The sequence below is a fragment of the Gymnodraco acuticeps genome, unplaced genomic scaffold (assembly GCF_902827175.1).
Source record: "Gymnodraco acuticeps unplaced genomic scaffold, fGymAcu1.1, whole genome shotgun sequence".
NCBI classification, from domain to species: domain Eukaryota; kingdom Metazoa; phylum Chordata; class Actinopteri; order Perciformes; family Bathydraconidae; genus Gymnodraco; species Gymnodraco acuticeps.
The window spans coordinates 345,454-358,836 of record NW_022990119.1 but is presented as its reverse complement, the minus strand read 5'-3'; the positions used below and the strand labels follow the sequence as shown (position 1 = coordinate 358,836).

The 13,383-nt window shown below is 41.4% G+C and overlaps 1 protein-coding gene across 1 annotated transcript; it reads left to right on the top strand.

Moving 5' to 3' along the window:
- The first annotated feature begins 270 nt into the window (after nucleotides 1-270).
- On the top strand, nucleotides 271-12,832 carry xkr4 (XK related 4). Its single transcript, XM_034216578.1, has 4 exons — nucleotides 271-1,064; nucleotides 8,248-8,447; nucleotides 10,955-11,309; nucleotides 11,727-12,832. The coding sequence occupies exons 1-4, from the start codon at nucleotides 379-381 to the stop codon at nucleotides 12,325-12,327; spliced, it is 1,842 nt and encodes a 613-aa protein (XP_034072469.1). The 5' UTR covers nucleotides 271-378; the 3' UTR covers nucleotides 12,328-12,832.
- Nucleotides 12,833-13,383: the final 551 nt, after the last annotated feature.

Genomic DNA, 13,383 nt, shown 5'->3' with positions numbered 1-13,383 from the left:
CATCAGCCTCAGCATGAGAACTCACCGCGGATAAAAGAAGCAGAAAAGGAAATAGACCCGTGTCTGCAGGTGGAGGAAACAAAGCCTGCTCTCTGCTGCATGTGAGCGGATCATCACTGGAGAAGAAGTCCGCCTATAAGACGCGATATGGGCCAACATATGGGGGCCAGCCCCGGGTCAGTGCTCAGTTCTTTCTTTATTCTGTATTATGAGCAGGCGGCTGTGTAGAGGAGCTAGTTCCTGTCCAGAGAGGAGGCGGAGGAGGAGGAGGAGGAGGCGGAGGAGAGAGACACAGAAGGGTGTCGACGGAGAGAGGCAGGGGTAGAGGAGAAGAGGAGGGGAGGAAGAATAATAGAGTAATATTACAAGCTTCCAATAATGGCGGCTAAATCGGACGGGGTCCTGAAGATAAAGAAGAGCGACGTTGCCTTCACCCCGTTGCAGAACTCGGAGCACTCCGGCTCGGTGCAGGGGCTCCACCCGGGAGCCCAGCCCGACTCTGCGGGTACCGGGGACTTCGCGAACGGGGAGTCGCGGTGCTGCGGCGGGGGAGGCTCCGGCTCGACGTGTCTCCGCCTGGTGAGAGAGCAGCAGAGGTACACGGTGTGGGACTGTCTGTGGATAGTAGCCGCAGTTGCAGTGTATCTTGCGGATGTCGGCACCGACGTGTGGCTGTCGGCGGACTACTACCTCCGCGGCGAATACTGGTGGTTCGGCCTGACGCTCTTCTTCGTGGTGCTGGGCTCCTTTTCCGTGCAGCTCTTCAGCTTCAGATGGTTCGTCCACGACTTCAGCACCGAGGACGGCTCGGAGTCCTCCGTGGATTGCTCCCACATGGATGGGAACAAGCTGCTGAGCGGCTCCGCCTCACACGGGGATGTGACTGCGCAGCACCACCCGGCCACGCCGCAGAGACAGGCGTCGACCGCCAGCAAGAACACAGCCACCAACAGCACCAGCAGCACCGCGGCGGGCCGGGGAAGGAAGCGTCCGGCCTACTACTCCTTCTGCGTGTGGAGCAGCCAGTCCGTCATCCACATCTTTCAGCTGGGCCAGATATGGAGGTATTGGGGCCTTGGGATGGGTAACAATTATGTGTTTTTGTTTTGCAGTAGGCCGGCTATTCCCAATCTGTGAGGACATTGTGTGTGTGTGTGTGTGTGTGTGTGTGTGTGTGTGTGTGTGTGTGTGTGTGTGTGTGTGTGTGTGTGTGTATATTAATGAATGAGCATGGTGGCCTCTGAATTATGCCAGCTCTTAGAGTGGGCATGGCTCCCAGCTGCCCCCCCCCCCCCCATGCAGAGCCAACACACACGAAGGGCCCACTGAGGGTCACCTATCTTTATATATCTCTACCAACTGGTCATGAAAGCTAACACTGTATGCTAAACATTAAACATATTTGTATCTTGAATTAGAATCCCCTGCAGTCTGTCACACCTGGAGTCTGATTGTTGTTGATGCTGTGGATGCTTTCGGGTTTGCTGATGTCGAAATGAACCTCCCAAAAAGCCTCTGGGGTTGATGAATCTGAATAACACTGTGTGATGAGCATGTGCGTGCAACATGTTGGCATTTGACTTAATTCCCATTCAATGTGATAATGGCTAATGATCTGTACATGTGAGTGTTTAGATAACTTTAGTCTAAGTAGTGGGTCTCAAACGGTTTGGTAATCATGTAAACAAGTATTTCCAACGCACACTTTTATATGATCATTATAGTTATAAAAAACAAGAGAATAACAGGTATGAAATCATTCCAACTCATATAGGACAGTAACACAAAAATACATGTTAAAAGGAGAGTGATTTGTAAAATATGCATAAAGAAAAAGTAAATCTGTTTACAGTTCTGTTTCATATGGGTATTGTTGAGAGATGTATCCATAGATTTAGTCCCTAATGTTGCTCTCAAAGTGCACCAGATTGATGCATTTAACTTCAATATTTAAAAAATAACACCACCTGCCCACACCCTCTGTCAAATTGTCCCACCCACATTGAGGATGCTTATACGCCCATGCATGTGATGAAAGAGTGCGATGGTGACAATTCATTTAAAATGGCAAGCTTTAAAAAAAAAAAAAAAGAACGTACCGTAAGACATATTATTCACTTAAAAAATATATAATTCACATTTACATAATGTCAACAAATGATCAGTATCATTCTTTCTGTGAAAGATGGTCTCAACAAACCTGATTTACTTTGTGTAAGTAGATTATTGCTGAAACAATTAGTCAATCAGTTAAAAAATGTATATTAGGCAACAATATTTGATCTTACTGTTCCTACAATGTGAATTGCGATGCATTTCATTGTTGTCTCACAGTGTTAACTATCTTTTGTTGTTGAAATATTGCTCTTACTAAAAATAAATAGATTTAAGATTTAGCTATACAATAAAGTCTAATTAGCATTTTCAATATCTTATGACATTTTTAAGACAAAAATGAAAAAACTATTCACAGATAAATCAATATCACAAATGATAGTTGGTCCCAATCCAAATAAGAACTCTCTATGCAGAACTAAGATCAGTGACCCCACCATCAGCTGTGGAAATGAGTTCCCACTGAAGAGGAAAGGCTGTGTTTGTTAGGAACTTGGGTAAAATTAAACAAGTATTTTAATGTGCTATTGCTTTCAGATGATTGAAGGACAATACATTGTGGTAAAATATCCATCTTGTTTTTGTTTCCTGTGGACAATGTAATATTTTCTTTAAGAATTCATGTTCAACTTTGTCTTTGCATCAAACTCTGTTGAGTTTATATGCAATCACACTGCCTCTAACATTTGCTCTTTGTTCTGTATGAATACAAAGGTAAAGAGAACATATCTTATCTGGACAAATAAGATCAACTAGAAAATGCATTTCCTGCAGAAAATGCGTGTGAATGCTTTAAACTGTGAACATTTGTAGCTAAATTTAGCTGAAATGCAGAAAAGCTGAATATTTTATTAGCTGAATGGTCTCCGTAGCTGCTTCTAGCTACAGAGACCAAGTCAGTGTGTTGCTGAACTTAGGGGAGAAATGCAGAAAAGTGAAATGATTTGAATCAAATTGTTACAGCTCAAATGCATTGCAATGACTTTGTTGAATACTTGAAAGTGAAATGTTAAACTGGAAGAGTAGGACAAATAGTGAAGAAGCTTAATATTTAAAAGAAAAGGTTTAAAAAGGTATAAACAACAACATCTATAGCCTCAATGTCCTGAAATAGCTGAATAATGTAATAGTTGAATGGTTTCTGTAGCTGAAAGTAGGCTGAAGGAGTTAGATATTAAATGTAAGTAGTAGTAGCGTAGTTAAAACGCTTTGAAAAGCATCAGAATAGTTTAACTGCAATTTTTTGAACTAAAACCAAACGTCACCAATAATGTATAAAATATGTGGAACGTGTTGAAGTCAGTATGAAGTCTCCATCAGACAGAAAATAATAGGCTGAGACAGTCTTTAAACTCCAGTCTGTTTGTTTGTGTTTGAGGTGACTACGTTATTAAACATCTGTGTACGTGAGCCGAGAGATCAAAGGTTACCACGGTGACGACGTTATCAAACACCTGTGTGTGAGCCCAGAGATCAAAGGTTTCCATGGAGATGTGCTGTGAAAGGGGAGCATTTCCATTGTTCTGAATGAGAAATAAACCTCTTACATTTCTAACTATAGTTTAAAAACGGTAGTTGCTTTCGTAAAATGGCAACGCGTGAAGCATGTCCAGGACCCTGAGCGTCTGAAGTGTGCTTTTTGTGCACTTTCGGGTCAATAATGTGGCATTTTTGACTGATTTACTAAAGGTGAGCAGCTGCTACTCTGAGGACAGATCAGGCTGCATTTACAATGGCTATTAATAGAGACATGTTGAATGTTTTTGTCCCTTCATGCCCTCAAGAGGAATTTTGTTTAATTTTTTTTGCTTCATTTTTTTTTTTTACAGCTCAAATGACTTTGTTGAAAACTTGAAAGTGAAATGTTAAACTGGAAGAGTAGGAAAAATAGTGAAGAAGCTTAATATTTAAAGAAAAGGTTTAAAAAAGGTATAAACAACTAAATGTATAGCCTCAATGTCCTGAAATAGCTGAATAATGTAATAGTTGAATGGTTTAGAGCTGAAAGTAGGCTGAAGGAATTAGATATTAAATGTAAGTAGTAGTGAATGAATGTTTACAAACACCTGTGTGTGTAAGCCCAGAGATCAAAGGTTACCATGGTGACAACGTTATTAAACATCTGTACGTGAGCCCAGAGATCAAAGGTTTCCATGGAGATGTGCAGTGAAAGGAGAGCCTTTCCATTGTTCTGAATGAGAGATAAACCTCTTGCATTTCTATCAGAAAAAACAACATAGCTAGTGTGAATGCTGTGCCACAGCATTCACACTAGCTATGTTATTTTTGTAATTTTATTTTAATTTTTAAAATGGTTGGGGTTTCTTACTAGGAAATGCTACAACCTTGCATGTGACATTCATGTTGTTTCAACATTTATAATACCCAGTGACCAATCACATTTGAAATGTGTGTGTGCTTTCTGTGTCATCGTTACACTCATCAGTGTGACCCTGCTGCTGTTCACAGATCAGTAATGATGAGCAGGTCTACCGATCTTGTAATTAGGGCTGGGCGATATGATACCCCAATATCATTATTATTATATATAATTATATTGCAGGGTTGACCATAGTGGCCTTCTCAACATAGAAACATGTAGTGTGGATTTAATGGCTTTCCGGGTAAAGGCAAATAATATAATAGATAACCTTAAGTCTGGTAAATTCAGAAAATGACATCAATTTACTTTATTGCAGCATGTAAAACGAGGATTAGAGAACACCAATATTAAAACATCCAAAATAAGCTGATATCTACAGTAGTCTCATATCACAAAATCAATACATTTATTTTACAGCCCTTCTCGGAAAACAGCAGCCACCAGTCTGATGGTGGTATACCGAGGGGCTTCAGCTAATAGCTGCAGTTACAGTTGTAGAGATGGAGTTGATTGATTGTTTCACAATATAACAAGCTCATTTTGAGCTAATGAAAGCTGAGTTGTCATCAGATGACAGCAGGTCGGGGGTTTCTTTTTCGGCCAATGTGTTCCAACACTTTTGCTCTTCATATGGACTGTTTGCCTGCGTGCAATTAAAACGTATTTAGCATGGTTCATGGAGTGGTGCGGGGATGATGTCTTTTTGTAGGCCGACCCGGAAGTTAGCATCACATGGGCTCCCTCGACCACTGGGATATTTGCATTGGATTTCAGAATATTGACGAAAATAACATCTGTGGCAAACACATGTTTATAATGCTCACGTATTTTGTTCAGCAGGATAATCTCCACATGTTAATACCACTTTTATAATTGTTAAAGCATACATCTAATCTACTTGAGAAATTAAGTAAATAGCTAACTTAATGCTATAAAGGCCACGTCACCACCGCTAAGCTAAAAGGAGGAAGTGAATAAATAACATGTACTGGGCTTGGACTACATGCTCACTTTTATTCAGCTATTCATTCCAAAAAGTGTTCTTTACAATAAGGATTGTTGACCATATTGTTGTAGGTGGAGCTGTACGGCACTATGACTCCACTGTCACACTACCAATAAAAGTGCACAAGGCAGAAATGTATTTTGGGAATAGCTACTGTAGAGGAGTACTGAGCTCTCCAACCAATTACTAATCCAAAAACCCCTCAACACAGCACAGCAGTTCATCAGTTCACATAAAGACTCTGAATGAGATATAAATGGAAAATAAACCAGACTTTGCCAGAAATAAACATGTCAAATGAAACGGACACATACTGTATCTGCTGAAGCCATTTGTTATCTATGGCACGAGTGCACCTTTTGTTACGATCACTGTTTAGATCGCGGAAAAAGGTAGGACCCAAAAGGCACACTACAAAAAGATAAAGGTCTATAAACAAAAGCGAGCTTTATTTAAAAAAAAAAAAAGCCGATCAACAAAAAACATGGCAAGGATAATCCATAGGTCACACAAGGAAGATAACATACCCAATAAACGATCGTGACCAACATGAAAGGAGACAGGAAAAACAAACAATGAACCGACACCGAACACAGGAAGAGACAAGACTAAATACAGGGAGGGGTAATCACGAGACGAGAAACAGCTGGGCAGGGGAGGCAGAAACACAAGGGCAACAGGTGAACACAATCAGACAACTAGACACACTAGGGAAACTAACGACAGGAGGAAAACACAAGGAGAAGGACCAGACAAGAAACAAGGAGGAAAACATGAAACAGGGAGAACCGAACAGCAAAATAAACCCAAACCTAGACATACAAAACTAAAAACGTGACATAACATAAGAATCGTAACACCTTTAAAACAAGTAAATCAACAATATTTTTATAATTTTACCAGTGACCCTTTATTCTCAGTTCTACCGTTATTTTCAGATTAATTAACATCTTACAATAGTCCCTAATATTTGTTATTTGTTCTCTCACCTTGAAAAGCAAGTTATGGCTATTGCTCGAAAAATGCTTCGCAAATAAACCGTTGTTATTATTACAATTAAGCGTATTATTATAATAATAATAATAATAATAATAATAATTAGTCTGATGGTATTTCTTTGTTACATACCTTTGCACCTGTCTGAACATTTCTTTAATACCAAAAAACAAGGGCAACTACACACTTAGTAATAATGGGCTTTGAATGGACAGTCAATCAATCAATGTTTATTTATAGCCCAATATCACAAATGTTACATTTGTCTCAGTGGACTTCACAGTTTGTACAAAATATCAGTATGACAATATGACACCCTCTGTCCTTAGACCCTCACATCGTACAAGGAAAAACTTCCGGAGAAAACCCACAGTTTAAAGGGAAAAATGGGAGAAACCTCAGGGAGAGCAACAGAGGAGGGATCCCTCTCCCAGGACGGACAGACGTGCAATAGATGCCGTGTGTAAATTGAAAAAGATAATACATTTTCAACAGGTAGTCCAAATGTTTGGAAATGCATGTGTGTATAATAGGAAGATGAATCCACGAGGATATCCATCCAGGACCTATGATCCAGGACCACAGCCACGACTCAAGATCCAGGGCTCGCGATCCAGGACAGAGGAGCGCAGGATCATCCATGACTCCGGATCCCGGCGTATATAGACACCAAAAAGAAAGACATTTGGGGAAGCTGGGTTAATCGGAACATGAGAGTACACAGGTATAGACAGAGAGAAGGAAGAAGTAAGATGTCCCCCGACAAACTAAGCCTATATCAACAAAACTAGGGGCTGAATCTAATCAGCCCTAACTATAAGCTTTATCAAAAAGGAAGGTCTTAAGCGCACTCTTAAAAACGGATAGGGTGTCTGCCGCCCGAACACAAACTGGAAGCTGATTCCACAAATGTGGAGCTTGATAAGAAAAGGCTCTGGCACCCATTGTACTTTTAGAGTGAACTTGAATCGATAATATTATCATATGCTTTTCAAAAGTAAGCTTACAGAGTGCCTTACAGACATAACAATAACAATGCAATTACAACTTAGACCATTCAAGCAGCTAGTAAATAAAAACATAGAGCATCTTAATAATAAGTCGATGAACAACACACTTTTCACACCTATAGGTATATTTCTCATTTTGCATTAAAATGCTAGCAAATTAATGAGGTGTTTCATAGGTAATGGATTGAAATGATGACATAAATTCAAAGCTACTTGACTGCGGCCTTCACTCCTTTTAAATCCTCCGTCACCTGCAGAGAGCTGCTGCTCTACTGCCACCTGACTAATGGCTTAAACTAATAGCAAGAGGCTTGAGTGCTAATATAAGCACTTGTCCTCTGCTTGAGGTTAAAAAATGATGACCTATTACCATGAGTATGAATAACAGATGTGGCACAGCGTCTAATAATGTGACCTAGATACATTTATTTTGGTTGATTTAAAACTGATTTAAAAAAACGGACGTGGTTACATTATAGCTCAGTTTCCAACACCACTGATAGCCAGCTTCAATAACTTCATTAGCGTGCCACTAGCATGACAACAACATGTCTCAGACTTGTGCGTCAGTTTTTGGTGTCCCCTAGGAACAGTATCTACCAGGGTGTTTCTTCATTGATTTGTGTTTTTTTTTATTTTCAGTGTTTTGTTTTCCTTCTTAAAGTCATGTTACATATATTGTTTTTCCTGTCTGGTTGATGTTAAAGCACTATATTTTCTCTCTGTTTTCCTTCAAGGTATTTCCACACCATCTACCTGGGCGTTCGGAGTCGTCAGAGTTCTGAGACGGAGCACTGGCGCTACTACTGGAGGATGGTGTATGAGTTTGCAGATGTGAGCATGCTGCATTTACTGGCCACCTTTCTGGAGAGCGCTCCACAACTGGTGTTGCAGCTGTGCATCATTATACAGACACATAAGCTCCAGGCTGTGCAAGGTAATATACTCACTCACAAGCACACACAAACACACATGTTTCTCTATATTTGTGAGATTGACTTTATGCGTTATTCTAACCTTAACCATCACAACTAAAGGCTTATCTCCAACTCTTTTCCACCCCATAGCCAAAATGGAATCATTTTATTATCTTGTTTTTGGATTTATATAATTATGTTTTACACTTAGTAGTTTCATATATTTTACCTGTGATCATGCACCATCTGCTGGATGTAAACTGCTTCCCTTAACCTGAACCCCATTCTAACCTTAAAGTCTTAAACTTCAAACAAACCCTTTGAAGCAGTGACAACAGGCCAAAGCAAAGGCTTATTAAATACCTCGAAATGCACCGGGACGACAGGCAAGAGGGCGGAAACATGAAAGGGCACTTTTGTGCAAGGGCAAGTTGGTGACTATAGAACATTTGTACTAACTTCCACTCTATCGGAGTGTGTACCTCAATCAGTGGTTGCGTTAGACTTTTTCGTTGTTCGTCATTTTGACGGACAGGATCGTAAAATTTCCGTCATAATCCATTATTACCCGTCATTTTATTTTTCATGTTTTAATGAGGAGATGAGATATATTTAATATTTATGTTTGGTTAATGATTCATACAGTAGAGAACTTTTAAGGGCATGGAGAAACAAAAAGATGAACAGAGACACCGACCGCGTGGTCACTTTTCCTGTCAACACGAACATGAATGATTTATTTGTTCCTGCACTGACAGCACAGCAGAGGGGGCAGAGGCCGCTAAAAACACCGGGACCATTGTGCCTAAACAGGCAAATATGATGCCATCGTTTTAAATGAGACAATTACAATCAGAATATGAACAAAAAATGTACAAGAACAACTCAATTGACCTGCTGTAGCCTGAACGCTGATTTCTGCATCGTCGTGCACCCTCGGACAAATCCGTTACTCATCTTAGCTTTTCTACAGATGTCGCAGAACACTTTGCCATCCTCCCTCCTCAGCCACTTAAACTCTTGCTCCCACTGAACCCAGTACTCCCGCTTGAACTCCTTGCCACTTGCTTGCCCCTCTGCCGCTGGCTGAACGTTGTCAGTTTTAGTCTTACTGGCTTGTCCTTCATCCTCCACCGCATCAATCCCTCTTTTTTCACCTCGTTTATCCACACCATCACAACTACTGGGCTTATTAAAAAAGCTTCGGACGATCAGCTGCGATTGCTAAAGCCGGTTAAACAACAAGGTAATCAACGAGGTCAAAAACAAGACTAGACAATAGCTACTTAATATACACACACTCGCCACCAACTGGACAGGGGTGTGAATGACTAAATAATAGTTACAGACTACAGTAGAGTACAGTAGATCGCCCTCAGTCTACCTGGCCACTAAGGATGTAATATAATGTGGGCCGCTGGTGGACATTTTGGCGCTGTTCCGCGTTGTGTTCTAATCTGTCAAAATGATGGACTGCTTTCAGATTTTTCCGTCATTGTTAGAAAAAATCCGTCATTGATGGAAAATATTCGGTTAACGCGACCTCTGACCTCAATAGACTTAAAGACTTATAAGGTCTAACAGGCCTTGCTACATTACGTTTTTTTTTTACAAATTTGAAAACTTTTGCTACTGGTGTCGCAATAATTCAGTCTGCAGCACTAGGATTCTAAATTGAAATCCAAAGTTAAGTCCACTGTGGATGGAGAGATGCCTGGCAATGACCAGGGTGCTCGTATGCAAGGCACTCAACACCCAAATGCTGTGGGCACCATCCTATTAGGTATCCCCCTCATCTGACCCACTTTAATGCATATGTATGAATCATTTTTGTGTTTGTAAAAAGTATATTTCCCCTCGAGGGATTCATATATGCCTCTTTATTTACTTTTGACAGTGCCATACATCATAAAATGATGCCCAGCTCACTGCACCTTATCAGGCTGATTACATGTATATGGCTACTTACTAAATTAATCAATAGTTTGAAACAAAATATTGATTGAAAAAGGGATTTTAGTAATTTAAAGATGTTCATATGTTCTTATGCATCTACTTCGTTAGCAGCCTTGCCCTTTTTGTCTTCTTTGGATTAGCAACACTCTTATGTGATCGGTTATGAATAGCAAATACAATTTATAGTATATATTTTTTTTAAATCGCTTAGCCAAATTAGCTTATAATAGAAATATGTGAGTGATACATGATACAAAGTGCAAGTTAATACCAGCTTCTTTAGTGTTCAATTTAATCATGTACTAAAATCCATGTATTTATACCTTATTTAATCTAATCTTGGTATGATACATCGATGCAGCAATATTTTCGAGACATAACAACGGTCTTTCTAAGTAAATCGACCATAATGGGTTCATTTGTAGTGTTTGTGCTATGCTAACACGTTCAGAATCCAGTCTGTAATTCACGCTCTGAGAAGAAACCTGATATTGAAGAGGAATATCTCCTCCTCTGGCTGTGAGTCTGACGGCAGATTTCACAAAATGTTTTTGTTCTGTACGTCTCCCAGGGATGACAGCGGCAGCCTCCCTAGTCTCTCTGGCCTGGGCCCTGGCCTCCTACCAGAAGGCTCTACGGGATTCTCGGGACGACAAGAAGCCCATCAGCTACCTGGCCGTCATCATCCAGTTCTGCTGGCACTTCTTCACCATCGCTGCCAGGGTCATCACTTTCGCCCTGTTCGCCTCTGTGTTTCAACTCTACTTCGGCATCTTCATTGTGCTGCACTGGTGCATCATGACCTTCTGGATTGTCCACTGCGAGACAGACTTCTGCATCAGCAAGTGGGAGGAGATTGTGTTTGACATGGTGGTGGGCATCATCTACATCTTCTCCTGGTTCAACGTCAAGGAGGGACGGACAAGGTGAGGTCCATGAAGTGTGACGGAACAAATTGTTTCTGATGCTTGATTTTTTTAATGTAATGTAAGGTCCTTTTTTATTCTGTGTTGTAGTCAAATTATATTTTATTTAGGAATTTTGAGTTTAAAATAACTTTGTGGTAAAGAAATAACCTTTTACGGTAGTTTGCCTTTTATACATTCATGGTCATTTGAAAATGGACTGCATTTATACAGATCATTTTCAGTCTTTGCAACCACCTAAAAGGCTTTTACATATACAGCAAATCAAGCCACCCATGATGGGCTTACAAAGATCTGTGTTGGAATGATGATCCTAATCACTGAAATGCTCACAGCCCAATGCCAAATGCCCAATTCCAAACACACACTTACCTATCTTGTTCGCTAACTGTTCCTTTCTATCATGTCTCTGTGCAGGTGTCGGCTCTTCATATACTACCTGGTGATTCTGGTGGAGAATGCTGCTCTCAGTGCGTTGTGGTACCTCTACCGCTCGCCCCACACCACTGACGCCTTTGCAGTGCCAGCTCTCTGCGTCATCTTCAGCAGTTTCCTCACCGGAGTGGTTTTCATGCTCATGTACTATGCCTTTTTCCATCCCAACGGGCCTCGCTTCGGCCGCTCACCAAGTGGCCAGGCACTGGACCTGGACCCCACTGCTCAATTCTCCACGCTTCCGTCCGAAGGTGCCACCAACTCGCTTCGTTCCAACCGGGGTGCCACCACAACTCTGGAGCGCGACATGGGGAAGTATTCCGAGCGGGACGGCTGCATGCCAGTTTTTCAGGTCCGACCCCCAGCACCATCCACGCCATCGTCCCGTGCTCCGCGCCTCGATGAGACCGTCATCAAGATCGACCTTTGCAGGAACCGCTACCCTGCGTGGGAACGCCATGTCCTCGACCGCAGTATACGCAGGGCAATCCTGGCCATAGACTCCTCACCGACTCCTCCGCGGCTGCAGTACAAAGACGACGCTCTGGTGCAGGAACGGTTAGAATATGAGACCACGTTGTAGTTCCACTGCTCTCAGAACCCAAAGAGGGGTGCTGCGGTCAAAGGATTATCCTGCTATCACAAGAACAGCAACAGGGTCTGTGGCAATAAGAATTTGTTACTACCAACAATCTCACGTTCCATCTCTCATTACCCCTTTTCTTTTCTATTCCGTAGCGCCACCAAGGATGAAAGACGGTAAGCTTTGATTAGTTTTGACCACGGCAAGAAGCAATTACTCTATAGACCGTTTCAACTGAATTACATTGCTAGGCTACAGCTCGGGTCTATGACTACTTCCTGTCAGGTTATGTTATGAACTTAGACTGCAACACAAAATTAACTGGGACACATTTAGAATATTTATGTTTACAACTGTGAAAGGGTCTGTAATTGCCCAATGTGACACAGTGACCATACATATTGTGTGTTCCAAACATTTTCTTCTTTGGCCTAGACATTCCATTATTCTGGGATGATGATGGTCTTCACTGGAAAAGGTCATAAAGAACTGAACTAGTAGCATCTATACATAGTCATTGTGTTTTGTTTAGGTACAATTAACCAAACGTGGCAGGAGGGAAGGATGGGAAGTGACAAAGATGAGGTGAAAGCTGGACAGACACAACCTCGCTGTTTTCTCCTATAAGAGATAAGTCAAACTCAAACAATACCAAAAAAATATCTTCCTTGCAGCTCAACTCAACTACTTGCAGTCCGGCCTCATAAACATGGCTGTGCTATGACCTTTGTGGAGGTGATTGTGGGGGGTGGGGATCAGGAGGCACAAGCAAAAGCGCTGAGATGAAAATGGGAAGGAAGACACACAACAGTCATCTCAGCCAAACTACACCAACCACCAGGAGATCTCTGATACTACATACATCATTTGTTTACTTTAGAGATGACGTAGAGGGTACTGAAGTCATTGTTTGTGGTTTGAGTGTCCAGAGTCTGCTTTTTCTTTCATAAACACACGTCATCTTCTGGGCAAAATGTTCCAGCAGCTTTTAACATTGTAAACACCGAGCCACACAACACAGGTTAGCATGGTGCTGGCTTAGGAATGCTAACAAAG

Bases quoted from the DNA above. Each gene is read 5' to 3' on its own strand.
- xkr4 (XM_034216578.1), top strand. From the start codon at position 379: ATGGCGGCTAAATCGGACGGGGTCCTGAAGATAAAGAAGAGCGACGTT. The intron at 8,448-10,954 runs GTAATATACTCA...TACGTCTCCCAG, and splicing joins TAAGCTCCAGGCTGTGCAAG to GGATGACAGCGGCAGCCTCC. The intron at 11,310-11,726 runs GTGAGGTCCATG...GTCTCTGTGCAG, and splicing joins GTCAAGGAGGGACGGACAAG to GTGTCGGCTCTTCATATACT.